This window comes from Rhincodon typus, chromosome 7, assembly GCF_021869965.1.
Source record: "Rhincodon typus isolate 14 chromosome 7, sRhiTyp1.1, whole genome shotgun sequence".
In the NCBI taxonomy this organism is placed as follows: domain Eukaryota; kingdom Metazoa; phylum Chordata; class Chondrichthyes; order Orectolobiformes; family Rhincodontidae; genus Rhincodon; species Rhincodon typus.
The window spans coordinates 68587105-68600367 of NC_063338.1; the positions used below are offsets into that span (position 1 = coordinate 68587105).

A 13263-nucleotide genomic window follows, 5' to 3' on the forward strand; every position below is an offset into this window, starting at 1 on the left:
TCTGCTCCTATGATGCTGCTTGGCCTGCTGTGTTCATCCAGCCCTGCACTTTGTTGTCTCGGATTCTCCAGCATCTGCGGTTCCTACTATCTCTGGCTCAATTCATGTTCTGACTGCAATTCTAAAATTGTTGTTGGGACAGAGCAAATTGTTTCTAGGCGAAACAGCAAACTGTAAAGACGTGTCACGGCTTTTCTGCTGGTCAGACAATCATATGGTCATTACTCCAGCATGGATTGGAGATGTGCATGGTGACGCTGTAGAATCCGCATGGTAGCACATTCCAAAGGAAATTGAATTTTTTTCTGTGCAAATCCTCTATGCTTGAAACCTTCTGAAAGTCTCCATTTAAGTCAGAATTAAAGAAAATAATTATTCAGGAAGAGGTAAATAACATCCAAGTTTATTAAATACATTAATAAACTTTAATGAACAAGTATTTAAATAAAAGACATACACGTATCTAACAACTAAAGATTTCTTAACTAACTGAAGCAAGGAAACAAAAAGTTATATTTATAAAAATTATGAACTGCTTTTAAGCTGAAGGAGCTATATAGAGGAAATGGTTCTCAGGATTTCTTTTATATCCTTCCTGCTTGCCCCCCCAGTTAAACTCATTGTAAGAGTATAATTCATTAATAATTAACAGCATTATAATAGTTTATTTAATGGTCTCTGTCTGTTGTCCATAGTGCCTGAAACATTAAGAGGATAAAGTGGCTTAAAGTGCTCACTGTAGTATAAAATAAATAGACCTCTATCTATCAGTGTGTCTGTGGCTTTAAAACTCATATCAGCCATGATCAAATGATGGAACAGTCTCGATGGGCCAAATGACCTAATTCTGCTCTCATACCTTGTGGTCTTATGACAGTTCAATGAAGATTAGTTCCTGGATATGTCTTGACTCTTCCATTCCTCAGCATTTTTAACAGCACTTTTATAATATTGGCAGTTATTATAAGGATGTCAACAGAAACATAAAGAAATCAAATGCTTATTAACTACTGATTATCAATGACTTATTTTTCAACTAAGACATAATTGAGTAACAGGTGGCTGGATGGTTAGTTTGCAAAGTGCAATGAGACCAGCAGCACAGACTAGCTAAGGTTGCCATAAAAGTGTCACCTTCTCAAAGTCACTCTTTGCCTCAGGCACGGTGATCCTCAGCTTAAACTCACCACCGATAAGACCATACGATCATACGAGCAGAATTATGCCATTTTGACCCATCAAGCCTGCTCCACCATTTGATCATGGTTAATATCTTCTCATCCCCATTCTCCTGCCTTCTCCCCATAACCCTTGATTCCCTTACAAGTCAGGAACCCATTTTTTTCTCTCTGAACCTGCATGTTAACCTGAAGAGAATCCTGAAGCAGGAATCCTGAACCAGGACTCCTAAGTCCCTTTGTGCTCCAGATTTCCAAAGCCTTTCCCCATTTAGAAAATGTCCACACCACGATGGTGACTTTTAAAGGGCATCTTGACAAATACATGAATAGGATGGGAATAGAGAGATACAGTTCCCAGAAGGGTAGGGGTTTTTTAGTTGTGACAGAAAGCATGTCGGTGCAGGCTTGGCGGGCCGAGGGGCCTGTTCCTGTGCTGTAATTTTCTTTGTTATTTGTTCTATTCTTCCAGAATGCATAACCTCACACTTTCCCAAATTGTATTCCATCTTCAAGCAACAATAACACCTTTTGACCATCACTCTTTGCTTCCTGCCACTAAACCAATTTTGGATCCAATTTGGCAAATTGCCCTGGATTCCATGGGCTTTTAGCTTATTAATGAGTTTGCCATGTGAGAGAAAATCTTTACTGAAGTTCTCGTAGAATACATCAATTGTACTACCCTCAGCTATGTACCTAGCCACTTCCTCAAATAATTCAATCAAATTTGTTAGACATCATCTTCCTCCTTATAAAGCCATACAGATCGTCCATGATTAATTCTTGCCTCTCGAAGTGGCAATAATTCTGTCCCTCAGAATTTTTTTCAATGGTTTCCCTATTACAGATGATAGACTCACTGCTCTGTGATTATCCCTACTACCCTTCTTGAACAATGGAATCACATTTGCTCTCCTCCAGTCCTCTGGCATCCCTCCTATGCTGCTCAATAAATGCTAAATATCCCAAGAGACATCTTATTATTTAATATTATTTAAAAATGTCTTAGGCAACATTTCTTCCTCAAAAATAGATTTTTTAAAAAATCGTTCATGGTTATAAGTGTCACTTGCTGAAGTAGTATTTATTGTTTATTTGTAGTTCTAATAATTAACTAATAATTGCCTTTTGTGAGATTGTATTGTACAGAATTCAGAGATCTGAATTGTACAGATGACATTTTTGACCTTTTTAAAATTGGTCATGAATTTTTAGTTTTGCAACTTAATGATGTATGAAATTATCCTCTTGCTGTAATAACAGTCATAGTATTTTCAACAATCAATACTACTAAATATTTGTTACCGTGCTTATTATTCCTGTATACGTGAAAGTTATTATTACAGGTTGGGAATTCAAAATGGAGGAAGTGATGCTTCCGTTGTTCCAATTTCAACTTGACATTGACAATGAATTTTGGGTGTCAACCTTAGAGAAGATATTTTGACTTTGGAAGGGATATGGCGATAGAAATCATACCAGATCTAAAAGGGCTAACTTATGAAGAGAATTTGTATTAGCTTGTGCTCTAATCCCTTAAATTTTGATGACTGATTGGTGAGCTAATCAAGGTATTTAAGATGATTAAGAGATTTAGTTGCATTGATAAAGTGAAATGATTTCATCTGGTTGGAAAATCTAGCACACGACTGCACAGTACTACATCAATTAGAGATGAAATTAGGAAGCATTCTTAATAACTTATAGAGGAAACCCCATAACCATAACATTAATTTTTCCACAAAAAGGCTGTTGATGACGAATAAGTAGTGATTTTAAAGACTGAAATTGATTGTTTTTTGTTTCAAGGTCTGTGAAACGAAGGTGGCTAGGTACAAGTCAGCCATGATTGATGGCAGAACAGATTTGAGAAGCAGAATAGCCATTTCTTATTCCTATGCTTCTGCACTTAAATAATCAATGTAAGAGGGGTAAGCCGCAACATGTGGTTGAAGATTTTTTTTGTGTTTTGCAGGGGAGGTAACATTAGATGAGCTATGTGGAGAGCCCTATCTTCCCAGTCATGGTATCTGCACAGTGCCCTGTCCATCTGACTGCATTCTGAGTGAATGGTCAGAGTGGTCAGTTTGTTCGCGCTCATGTTCCAGCAAAAATGCAGAGGGCAAGCAAAGCAGAACCAGATACATTATAGCAGTAGCTGGAGAAGGTAAGCACGTATGTCTTCAGAGCATTAGCAACTATCCAATAGTATCTTTCACTATGAATGAAATGAGTTATAATTGTGACAAATAAAAGCTCATTGTTATCCATTTGTTAGAGGATAGAAAAGCTGTATTACAATTGTATTAACTTAAAAATACTTTCGCTGCTAATACGAGCAGTCAATAAAGTATTGATAAGTGATTCTAATGCTTTTAATGAAGTTTTCAAAGCAGTTTTTAAATAAATATAATAATTTGTAAATTATCTACACCCATTTGTGGATAGCACAATGTAAATAAACTCTTCATGTCCTGAAAACAATGTAGACAGATTCAACACCTGGATTTTGGTATTGAGCTGGGGAACTCCAAGGTTTTTTGTCTTCCAAGACCCAAGGCTACATTGGAGCCCTATTCATGCCATATTTTTGACTCTGTGAGATGAGTATGAGCGCAGCTTGTGTTTTGAGATCTAAATAGAAGCTCATTAGTTCACTTCAGAGTCACAACAACCCAGCTCCCTGCATTATTCTTTCACTCATTAATGTTACTCTGATGCCCCTTCAAGCTCTCTTTGACCATTCAATATCCCTCATCTTCCCCCATGCCACTCTATACTCCTTCATTCACTCGTGATCCCTCCATACCTTCCACAGTCAATAACCCAGTATCTAATATGGTCAGAATACCTTTGAATTGACAAAAATATACCTCTAATGGTCAAGTAGATACTCATTCAAAGATACTTCATACTGAAAAAAGTCATTCATAAAAGTTATTCAAACAACTAAATCACCTCAAATGATTAACCTGTTGTAAAAACAAACACATCTAAATGTACTTCATGCATCATTAAAATCAGAGCCTAAGTTATGTCAGGAGTTTTCCAATTCATTTTTTTTATGGTTTTGACTACAATATGATACTTTTTCCAGTGGGAAAAGTACTCAATTGCATATCAGCACATGATACTGGTCAAGGTAACCGTCATTTTATGATTTCAGGAGAGATTGCTATGATGAGCCAATATAACCAAACACAGGGGTGTACAGAATAGATGGGTTAATCATGGGAAAATATGATTTAACTTTCTCTATCTGACAGGGGTTCACCTATACATCCTCCAACCTGGACTACTATGTCCGTTGCTCTCGATGTGGCTTCCTCTATATCGGTGAGACCAAGCACAGATTCGGGGATTGTTTTGTGGAGCATCTACGCTCTGTAGCGACCTTCCAGTCACGAACCATTTCAACTCCCCCTCCCATTCCCTGGGTGATATGTCCATCCTGGGCCTCCTCCAGTGCCACAATGGCGCCACCCGTAAACTGGAGAAACAACACCTCATATTCCTCCTCAGAAGCCTACTGCCTGATGGCCTGAACATAGAATTCATCAGTTTTAAAATCTCCCCACCCCCGGCCTCATCCCATGACCAAACCTCCCTCTCATCCCCCCTTCCTTGACCTGACACAACCCGTTCATCTTCTCTCCCACCTCTCCGCCCCACCCTTCCCACTGACCAATCCCCATCAACCCGTGCCTGTATCCACCTATCACCATTCCACCTACCTTCCCCAGCCCCATCACTCCTCCTCTATTTATTTCCCAACTCCCTGTCCTCCCCATCTCTGAGGAACGGTCCCAACCCGAAACATTGGCTTTCCTGCTCCTCTAATGCTGCCTGACCTGCTGTGTTCCCCCAGCTCCACATTATGTTACTCTGAGGTCCACCTCTCCACTCTTTCTCTGTGTCTTATTTTATCAACCATAGAACCATTTCTGTGCAACTTTTCTGCAATCTCTCTGTAGTCATTACATCTTTTCCAAAGTGTGCTGCCCAGAAATGGATGCAGTTTATCAAAGCAGCCCACTTGATTGGCATCATATCCACAAGCATCCACTTATTCCACCACTGATACTCAGTAGCAACAGTGTGTACTATCTACAAGATGCACTGCAGAAATTCACCAAATATCGTTAGACAGCACTTGCCAAATCCACAAATACCTCCAAGAGCAGCAGATACATGGAAACACCACTACCTGCAAGTTCTCCTTCAAGCCACTCACCATCCTGACTTGGAAATATATCGCCATTGCTTCACTGTTGCTGGGTCAAAATCCTGGAATTCTCTCTCTAACAGCATTGCGGTTCAAGAAAGTAGTTCACCACCACCTTCTCAAGGGCAACTCGGGACAGACAAGTAATGCTGAATCTTGTGAATAAATTTAAAAAGTGCTTAAAACTTTATCATATTCCTCAGTTAAAAGAGAATTTCAAGGTATTTGAAAAAGTAGGAAAGTGAAAACTAATAATCAAAGGAATTCAAGCCTCAAATTGCAGCAGTAAGGTAAAATCTGTCCATCCAATTTATTTCATTTCCAATTCCAGTTTTAGTTCAGTTTCAGCTGCTATGTAACACACTACATGTATTTATGGTTATTTTGATATTATTTCCAGGGTTACATGTGCAATCAATGGATTTTTTTTTAATGCTCTGAACTTAGCTTTTATGATGCACCATAATTTATTTACAGCTACTGTTCTGCTTCAATTAGTCTTTATTCAGCATTTTTAGTTTATCAATAACCTGTGTCCCTGATCCCTGTAGCTACAAAATATTACAGAAACATTTGGGTTGGAACAAATTGCAACCAAGGGCCACAGCTAAAATTATAAACCATCAGAACAAATATCATGTGAACCTGCAATCTTGTCACAGCTCATAGCTCTTTCTAACCCAACTGTTATTTGATATTGTGGTTTGGCTATTTTTGTACTTGCAAGTAATTATAATACTGTAACATCTGGTAAGGCTCTGAAGCCTGCCATTGTTTGCAATTATCTGCTATGTGAGTCCTTTGAAGGCAACAGTAATTCTTGATACACGATTGCATAAAGGTTATACTATTTAAATAATACTGGGTACAATTATGGCACAGGACAGGAAGGGGGCAATAATACAGGAAAATGTGTGAGTACATTATTGGAAAATGATGGAATTAATTATAATGAAAATGTAGTCTTATGAATTCAACTCACACATTGTGAATCTTGGATTTAAATATTTGCTCGGTTGAAGAATCTGCTATAAGATTTCAGTAGAAATTAATGTCAGGACATGGCGATGCTTGCATTGGGTTTGGAAATGGAATTTTTCATGGCTGAGAAGAATAATTCATAAGAAAATTCCTTCTAGTCGTTTCAACCTAAGATTGAAAATGCATAATGATAAATGAGGGAAGTAACAAAATTAAGCTTGTTTCCGAGTAATGGCTGAGCTGGTGAAGTTAGTACTATACTGACCACAAGAGACCAATGTTCTTTCCCCAATCTGTGGTGTTAGTTGGTCTCATTCAAGTAATGTATGGGTGTATTATGAGTGTCTGGGAGTTGACGAAGAGAAAAGTCATCTGGGCTTTTCTGAAGTGTAACGCTATCTCATCATTGAAAATGAATTTTGGGCAAGAACAAATGAAGCCATGCAACTTGATTGGATGCCTTTCATGGTATCCAGAACTATCTCCCTTATTTTTGATGATAAACAAAAAGCTATGACCTGTGCATTGCTTGCAGGCTTTTAATGCACAAAACAAAATTAACATGCAACTTGAGCAGATAACTTTTCACGCATACAGCCCATTTACTGAACTTCAACCATCACAAATTAACATTCTGCTGGGTTGTCATCTTACATGGTTATATGTTCTCTTTGCCACTGTGAACAGAATGCAACAGATTTTCCACTGACAGCAACCATCTTGTACTATCCATCACCCACAAAGATGCTGCCTTTCTCTTGAAGATAAAATACCAGCTGTTGCTTTCCCACTTGGTGCCACATTTTCTTGACAGACTGCAGGAGTGGTTTCTTTAAACTGAAGCAGAGAAATGCAATCAGTCCTTTGCCTGGTGCCTCTATGTTATCCCAGCACAGCATGATGTTTTCAAAAGCAGCTAGCAAGACTTCCTTCTGATAACAGTATTGCTTTTTAAAGATTTTTTTTTTCACTTAGTCATTCATCAAAATGAAGGACATTGATAGTTTGGATGAAGCATTTCCTACCTCATTGTAACAATGACTTCCAGAGTTATTTCTGAATCGAAGTCATACCCACGGACGACAGTAGAGGACATTGTTTTGTTTGAAATCCTTTAAGTTACTCCTCAAGTGTGAAAGACTCATGATTTATAAACAGAACAGGGATGAGTATTTCCAAAGTCATTCAATTATTTGGTGCTTTTTTTCCAGCAGAAGGGTACATTTGTCATTGTTGGAAAATAGAACTTTCATTCTGGGTAGCCAATAGCCCACCCATCCATATTTGATTTACTAGGGTTAGCGGTATTAGGGCTAAATGACTGGAAAAATCTTCCTCCTCCTGTGCTGAATCGTGCTTGAACTTTCAAACCTCATGGGACTTTTTTTTTCTTTATTCATTCATGGGATGAGGGTATCGCTGGCTAGGCAGCATTTATTGCCCAGAGGGCAGTTAAGAGTCAACCACATTGCTGTAGGTCTGGAGTCGCATGTAGTCCAGACCAGGTAAGGATGGCAGCTTCCTTCCCTAAAGGACATTGGTGAACCAGATGGAATTCTCCCCAACAATTGACACTGGATTTATGGTCATCATTACATTCTTAATTCCAGATATTTATTGAATTCAAATTCCACCATTTGCTGTGGTGGGATTCCAACCCTGTTCCTCAGAACATTATCTGGTTCTTTGGATTAACAGCCCAAGTGATAATACCACTAGGCCATCACCGCCCCCAGTTGCAGCTGCTTACCAGTGTGCAAGATTTATTTGTAAAACCAATCTTATTGCACCTACTTCAGGGAAGCAGCTGTTTTGATACCAAGTTATAACACATGGCACAGCATTGTGTGAAGTAGCCATGGGCAGAATCCTTTCGGTCTATGGTAGGATGTGTGGCAGAATTGGATGAGAAGTCCAGTGAGGCCCACCTTGATGCTGGGAGCAGTTCACACCATCTTTTATATTTTGCACAAGCATGGCACTTGCTTGCCAACAGCGAGTTGCCAATTATGGGTGATAATTGTTTTTTCAATGTCTTGTTACTGGCTCAACTGCCTCAATAATATTCGGCTTTGTGTTTTACCAAGCTTGCTAAATAAGTTGAGAAAACTCGACATGGAAACCAGAATGGGTACCTGACAGATTCAGCTTGTTGCTTGCTACAAATGACCTTCCTGTTGACCAAGCTGTTTCATAGGGCACAGTCCAACCACAGGTACACTTCTTCCATGGACATTGGTATCTAGGATCTACCAACCCTTCATAACTATCTTGGCACCTCTCTGTTATACTGGTAATGTGTTTTGGAAGCACAAACCTGAATTGCAGAGCACAACATCATTAACTGGCACTGGAAGGCTGCAGCAGGGACACTGTGCAATCATGGACAGATGCTCAGCTCACAGAATGGACCAGGCTATATCTCAGGTCTGCTGTCTTAGCTCAATTAGCTTCAACATCTACGTCTTCCCTTGCTGTGCCAATTAGTGCAGTCCTCAGTCAAGAGGGCATACAATTTGCTGTAGTGTGCTTTGTCAATCTCACTATTGCTCCATGTGCCACTAGCTAAGATAGCAAACACACTGCATGTGCAACAAGCAAGCAGCCATGGGGGGACTAAGTGTGGTGTGTCAAAATTTGCAGATGACACTAAGATGAGTGGTAGAGCAAAGTGTGCAGAAGACACTGAAAGTCTGCAGAGGGATATAGATAGTCTAAGTGAGTGGGCAAAGGTCTGGCAGATGGAGTACAATGTTGATAAATGTGAGGTCATCCATTTTGGTAGGAATAACAGCAAAATGGACTATGTTTTAAATGGTAAAAAATTGCAGCACGCTGCTATGCAGAGAGACTTGGGTGTCCTTGTGCATGAATCGCTAAAAGTAGGGTTGCGAGTGCAGCAGGTAATTAAAAAGGCAAATGGAATTTTGTCTGCCATTGCTTGAGGGATGGAGTTTAAAAACAGAGAGGCTATGCTGCAGCTGGCTAGGGTCCTGGTGAGGCCACACCTGGAGTACTGTGTGCAGTTTTGGTCTCCTTACTTGAGAAGAGATATACTAGCACTGGAGGGGTTGCAGAGGAGATTCACTCGGTTGATTCCAGAGTTGAGAGGGTTGGATTATGAGGAGAGACTGAGTAGACTGGGATTATACTCATTGGAATTCAGAAGAATGAGGGTAGATCTTATAGAAACATATAAGATTATGAAGGGAATACATAAGATGGAGGCAGGGAGGTTGTTTCCGCTAGCAGGTGAAACTAGGACTAGAGGACATCGCCTCAAAATAAAGGGAAGCAGATGTAGGACTGAGGTCAGGAGGAACTTCTTCACCCAAAGGGTTGTGAATCTGTGGAATTCCCTGCCCAGTGAAGCGGTTGAAGCTACCTCGCTGAATGTTTTTAAGGCAAGGCTTGATAAATTTTTGAACAGTAAAGGAATTAAGGGTTATGGTGAGTGGGCGGGTAAGTGGAGCTGAGTTTCAAAAAGATCAGCCATGATCTTATTAAATGGCGGGGCAGGCTCGAGGGGCCAGATGGCCTACTCCTGCTCCTAGTTCTTATGTTCTTATGTCTCATAGTCTTAGGGGAGTAGTCCTTACTGAAGTTCATGGAGACACCCGTCAATCAGGGGGACGCAGCAAAATAAGTCAAGGGCAACTTTGCTTAGTACTCCATGGGATTAGCCACAGTCAGGCTTCTGCCTCTGAGGATTCTAGGCAGGGTGTCTGTGTAGTCCAGTGAGTGGATCATGATTAGTTTTGTGTTTCACAGTGACCAGTCCAGGGAATTAGGGCTAACATGGTTGGGGAAATGTACAGTAACCAGACAGGGGTCTGGGGCTATAAGGTCAGGTCACTCAGGAGGTGCACCACTGTCAGACCATTGCATCCATTCATAGAAACTAAAGGAAAAGTTGGGGTTACAAGGATGGCATTTACTGCAGGAATGAGAATCAGCAAGTTAGTCTTCGTCAGTAGGGGTGTGCAGGTTCTGGGGAAGGGAGATTTATAATTGTGGAGATTGTGGAGGCATTGGTGGTGATCTCTGAGGAATCACTGCAGTCAGAGAGGATGCCAGGAGTCAGGAAAATGACCAATGTAACACCCTTGTTTAAAAAGGGAGGGAGACAGAAGATGGGGAATTATAGGCCAGTTAGCTTGACCATTGTCATTCAAAAGATTTTGGAGCCCACTATTAAGGATGAGATTGCGTGAAGGGAGGTCATTCCTGACAAATCTGTTAGAATTCTTCGAGGAGGTAATGAGCAAGTAGACAAAGGAGAGCCAGTGGACATGATGTATTTGGTTTTCCAGAAGGCCTTTGACAAGATGCCACACAGGAGGCTGCTAATTAAGACAAGAGCCCATAGTATTAGGGGCAAAGGTACTGGCATGGATAGAGGATTGGCAGACAGGCAGAAGGCAGAGAGAGTGGCATAAAAGGGTGTTTTTCAGGATGGGAGCTGGTGGCTAGTGAAGTTCCTCAGTGGTCAGTGTTGAGAGCACAATTATTCATGTTACACATTAACAATCTGGGCAAAGGAACTGAAGGCACTGTTGCTAAGTTTTCAGATAGCATAATGATAGGTGGTGGGACAGGTAATGTTGAGGAAGCAGGGAGGCTGCAGAAGGACTTGGACGGGCTATGAGAGTGGGCAAAGAAGTAGCAGATAGAATACAATGTGAGAATGAAGAGCTTCTGATAGGAGGAGCAGTTTAGGACTCAGGTACTGTATTCGATTTAGTTTTGAAAGATGGAGAGGGATCTGATTGAATCTGAATGCAGAATACTGAGAGGCCTGGACATGAAGAAGATGTTTCCACTAGTAGGAGAGACTAGGACCTGAGGGCACAGCCTCAGAGTGAAGGGATGACCATATAGAACTCAGCTGGGGAGGAATTTCTTCAGCCAGTGGGTGGTGAATCTTTAGAACTCATTGCACAAGGAGGCCATCATTGAGTGCGTTTCAGACAGAGATATACAGGTTTTACATTAGAAAGGGGATCAAGGGTTAGGCAGAGAAAACAAGAGAATGGATTTGTGAAATGTATCAACCATGATTGAATGGTGGAACAGAAATGTTTGGCCGAAAGGTCTTATTCTGCTACTGCATCTTATGGTCCTATGGTGAAGGGAAGCGGGGGGTGGGCAGCAACAGTATTGACAAGGGTTAATATGGTACAGAATGGATGGGAAGAGGATAATATGGGTGGGTAGGTCATCCATGGTCAGGAGCATTCTAGCTTTAGATTGAGAGCAATGAATGATCAATATTGCCATGGTCACCTTATATACCAAGTGTTGAGTAGGAAAGGTAGTCAGGTGTAAGCACATGGAAATGGATTGATTGAGGACCTGGGGAGGTGTTGAGCCTGAGGGATTTACAGGACGGTCTACCAGGAAGAGGATTCAGGTGTTTGGCGGCCTCACCAACATGTTTAGGTGAAGGCTGCAACTCACTGACTGAGGAGTGCACACTATCTTATTGCCTTGAATAGTGCTGGAAATCAGAAGTGCACAATGGGGATAAAGGTGGCTGCACCCACACTCAGAGTGGGTGAGATAAGTGGCTCTACCTGTGAGAGAGGGGCCTCCAGTACCCATCAGTGATAGAGCTTTTAAAGGAAAAATACCTTGCAACTGGATAAATGCTGCTGACAACTCATTGTTCGCTACCCTTTTGGATAAAGAAGCCACAAAATAACAGGGATATTGCATGATGAGGGCCAAAGGTGTCAGTATGAACCAACACTGTGTTTATGCACTGTTTCTCTTGCTTCCAGAGGCTGTAACAATCTCTCAGCAATCTACTCCATGGAACCTGTTCTGTGGCCATGAAGTGATGCCTGATGCTGTAACAGTGATATTTGGCCCTAAACAGAGGGACTAGTAAACACATTTAGGGATAAAGCACATCATTTATGCAAATGTTCACCATTATTTGCAAACCATTGTCATCCAAAGTAGGTTAAATACTTTTCTGTTTCCTCTCCCCCATTACATCTGAGTGTACTCCTTGGTTCTGTAGCTGGAGTAGGGGTGGCCTGCTCAGCAGTGGAACCAGCTAGACCATTTTGGAGGGCAGTTCAGAGTCAATCACATTACTGTGGGTCTGGAGCCACATGTAGGCCAGACCAGATGAGGGCATCCGATTTCCTTCCCTTAAGGACATTTGCGAGCCAGATGAGTTTCTTTTTGACAATCGGCAATAGTTTCATTGTCACCAGTAGATTCTTAATTCCAGATTTTTTAAAAAATTCAAATTCCACCATCTGCTGTGGGATTTGAACTTATATTCCCAGAACATCAATTGAGTTTCTGGATTAATAGTCTGGCGATAAAACCAGTACAACATCTCCTCCCCCTAATGGTTGAAACCTTTGACTGACCTAGATGTGGTTCCTCCACTGGCAAAGTACCCTGTCTTGTTGTGAGAAACAGAATTAACATTTTGTGTCTGATATGACTTGTCAGAATAGTTTAGAACATCAATCTGTCCATGGAGGCAGGCAGACAGTGACATGATTTGCTGCAATAATGCAGTTCCTGGGCAACAAAAGCGATTGTGTCATACATACTTATCTGCTGCTCCTGTTCCTCCCTCTGTGCATGTGAAAGAAGCCCCTGACTGCCAACAATCACAGGGTCCTGGGACTGAGTAGTGAGACAGTGGTCTCTGGCTGTCCTCTGATTTCCAACAGCCTGGGTCATTTCTTCCTTGGCCAGCTGAGGAACTGTTACAGTGAAATGCTCACGGGATTGAGTTTCCACACTCTTGAAACCTAAAGTACCCAACAAGGTGTCAGTATCTGGGCTGGTGGGGTGAAGGAGGAAGCCTTGCTGATGTTTCCTTTGTGGCCTTGGGTCTTTAATCCT

General features: G+C 41.1%; 1 protein-coding gene across 1 annotated transcript in view; it reads left to right on the forward strand.

Moving 5' to 3' along the window:
• thsd7ba (thrombospondin, type I, domain containing 7Ba) overlaps positions 1–13263 on the forward strand; it is an 886244-nt gene that overhangs the window by 499515 nt on the left and 373466 nt on the right. The window contains exon 9 of the mRNA XM_048599575.1: positions 3157–3348. Within this exon, the coding sequence (XP_048455532.1) occupies positions 3157–3348 (192 nt within the window). The remainder of the gene's footprint in view (positions 1–3156; positions 3349–13263) is intronic.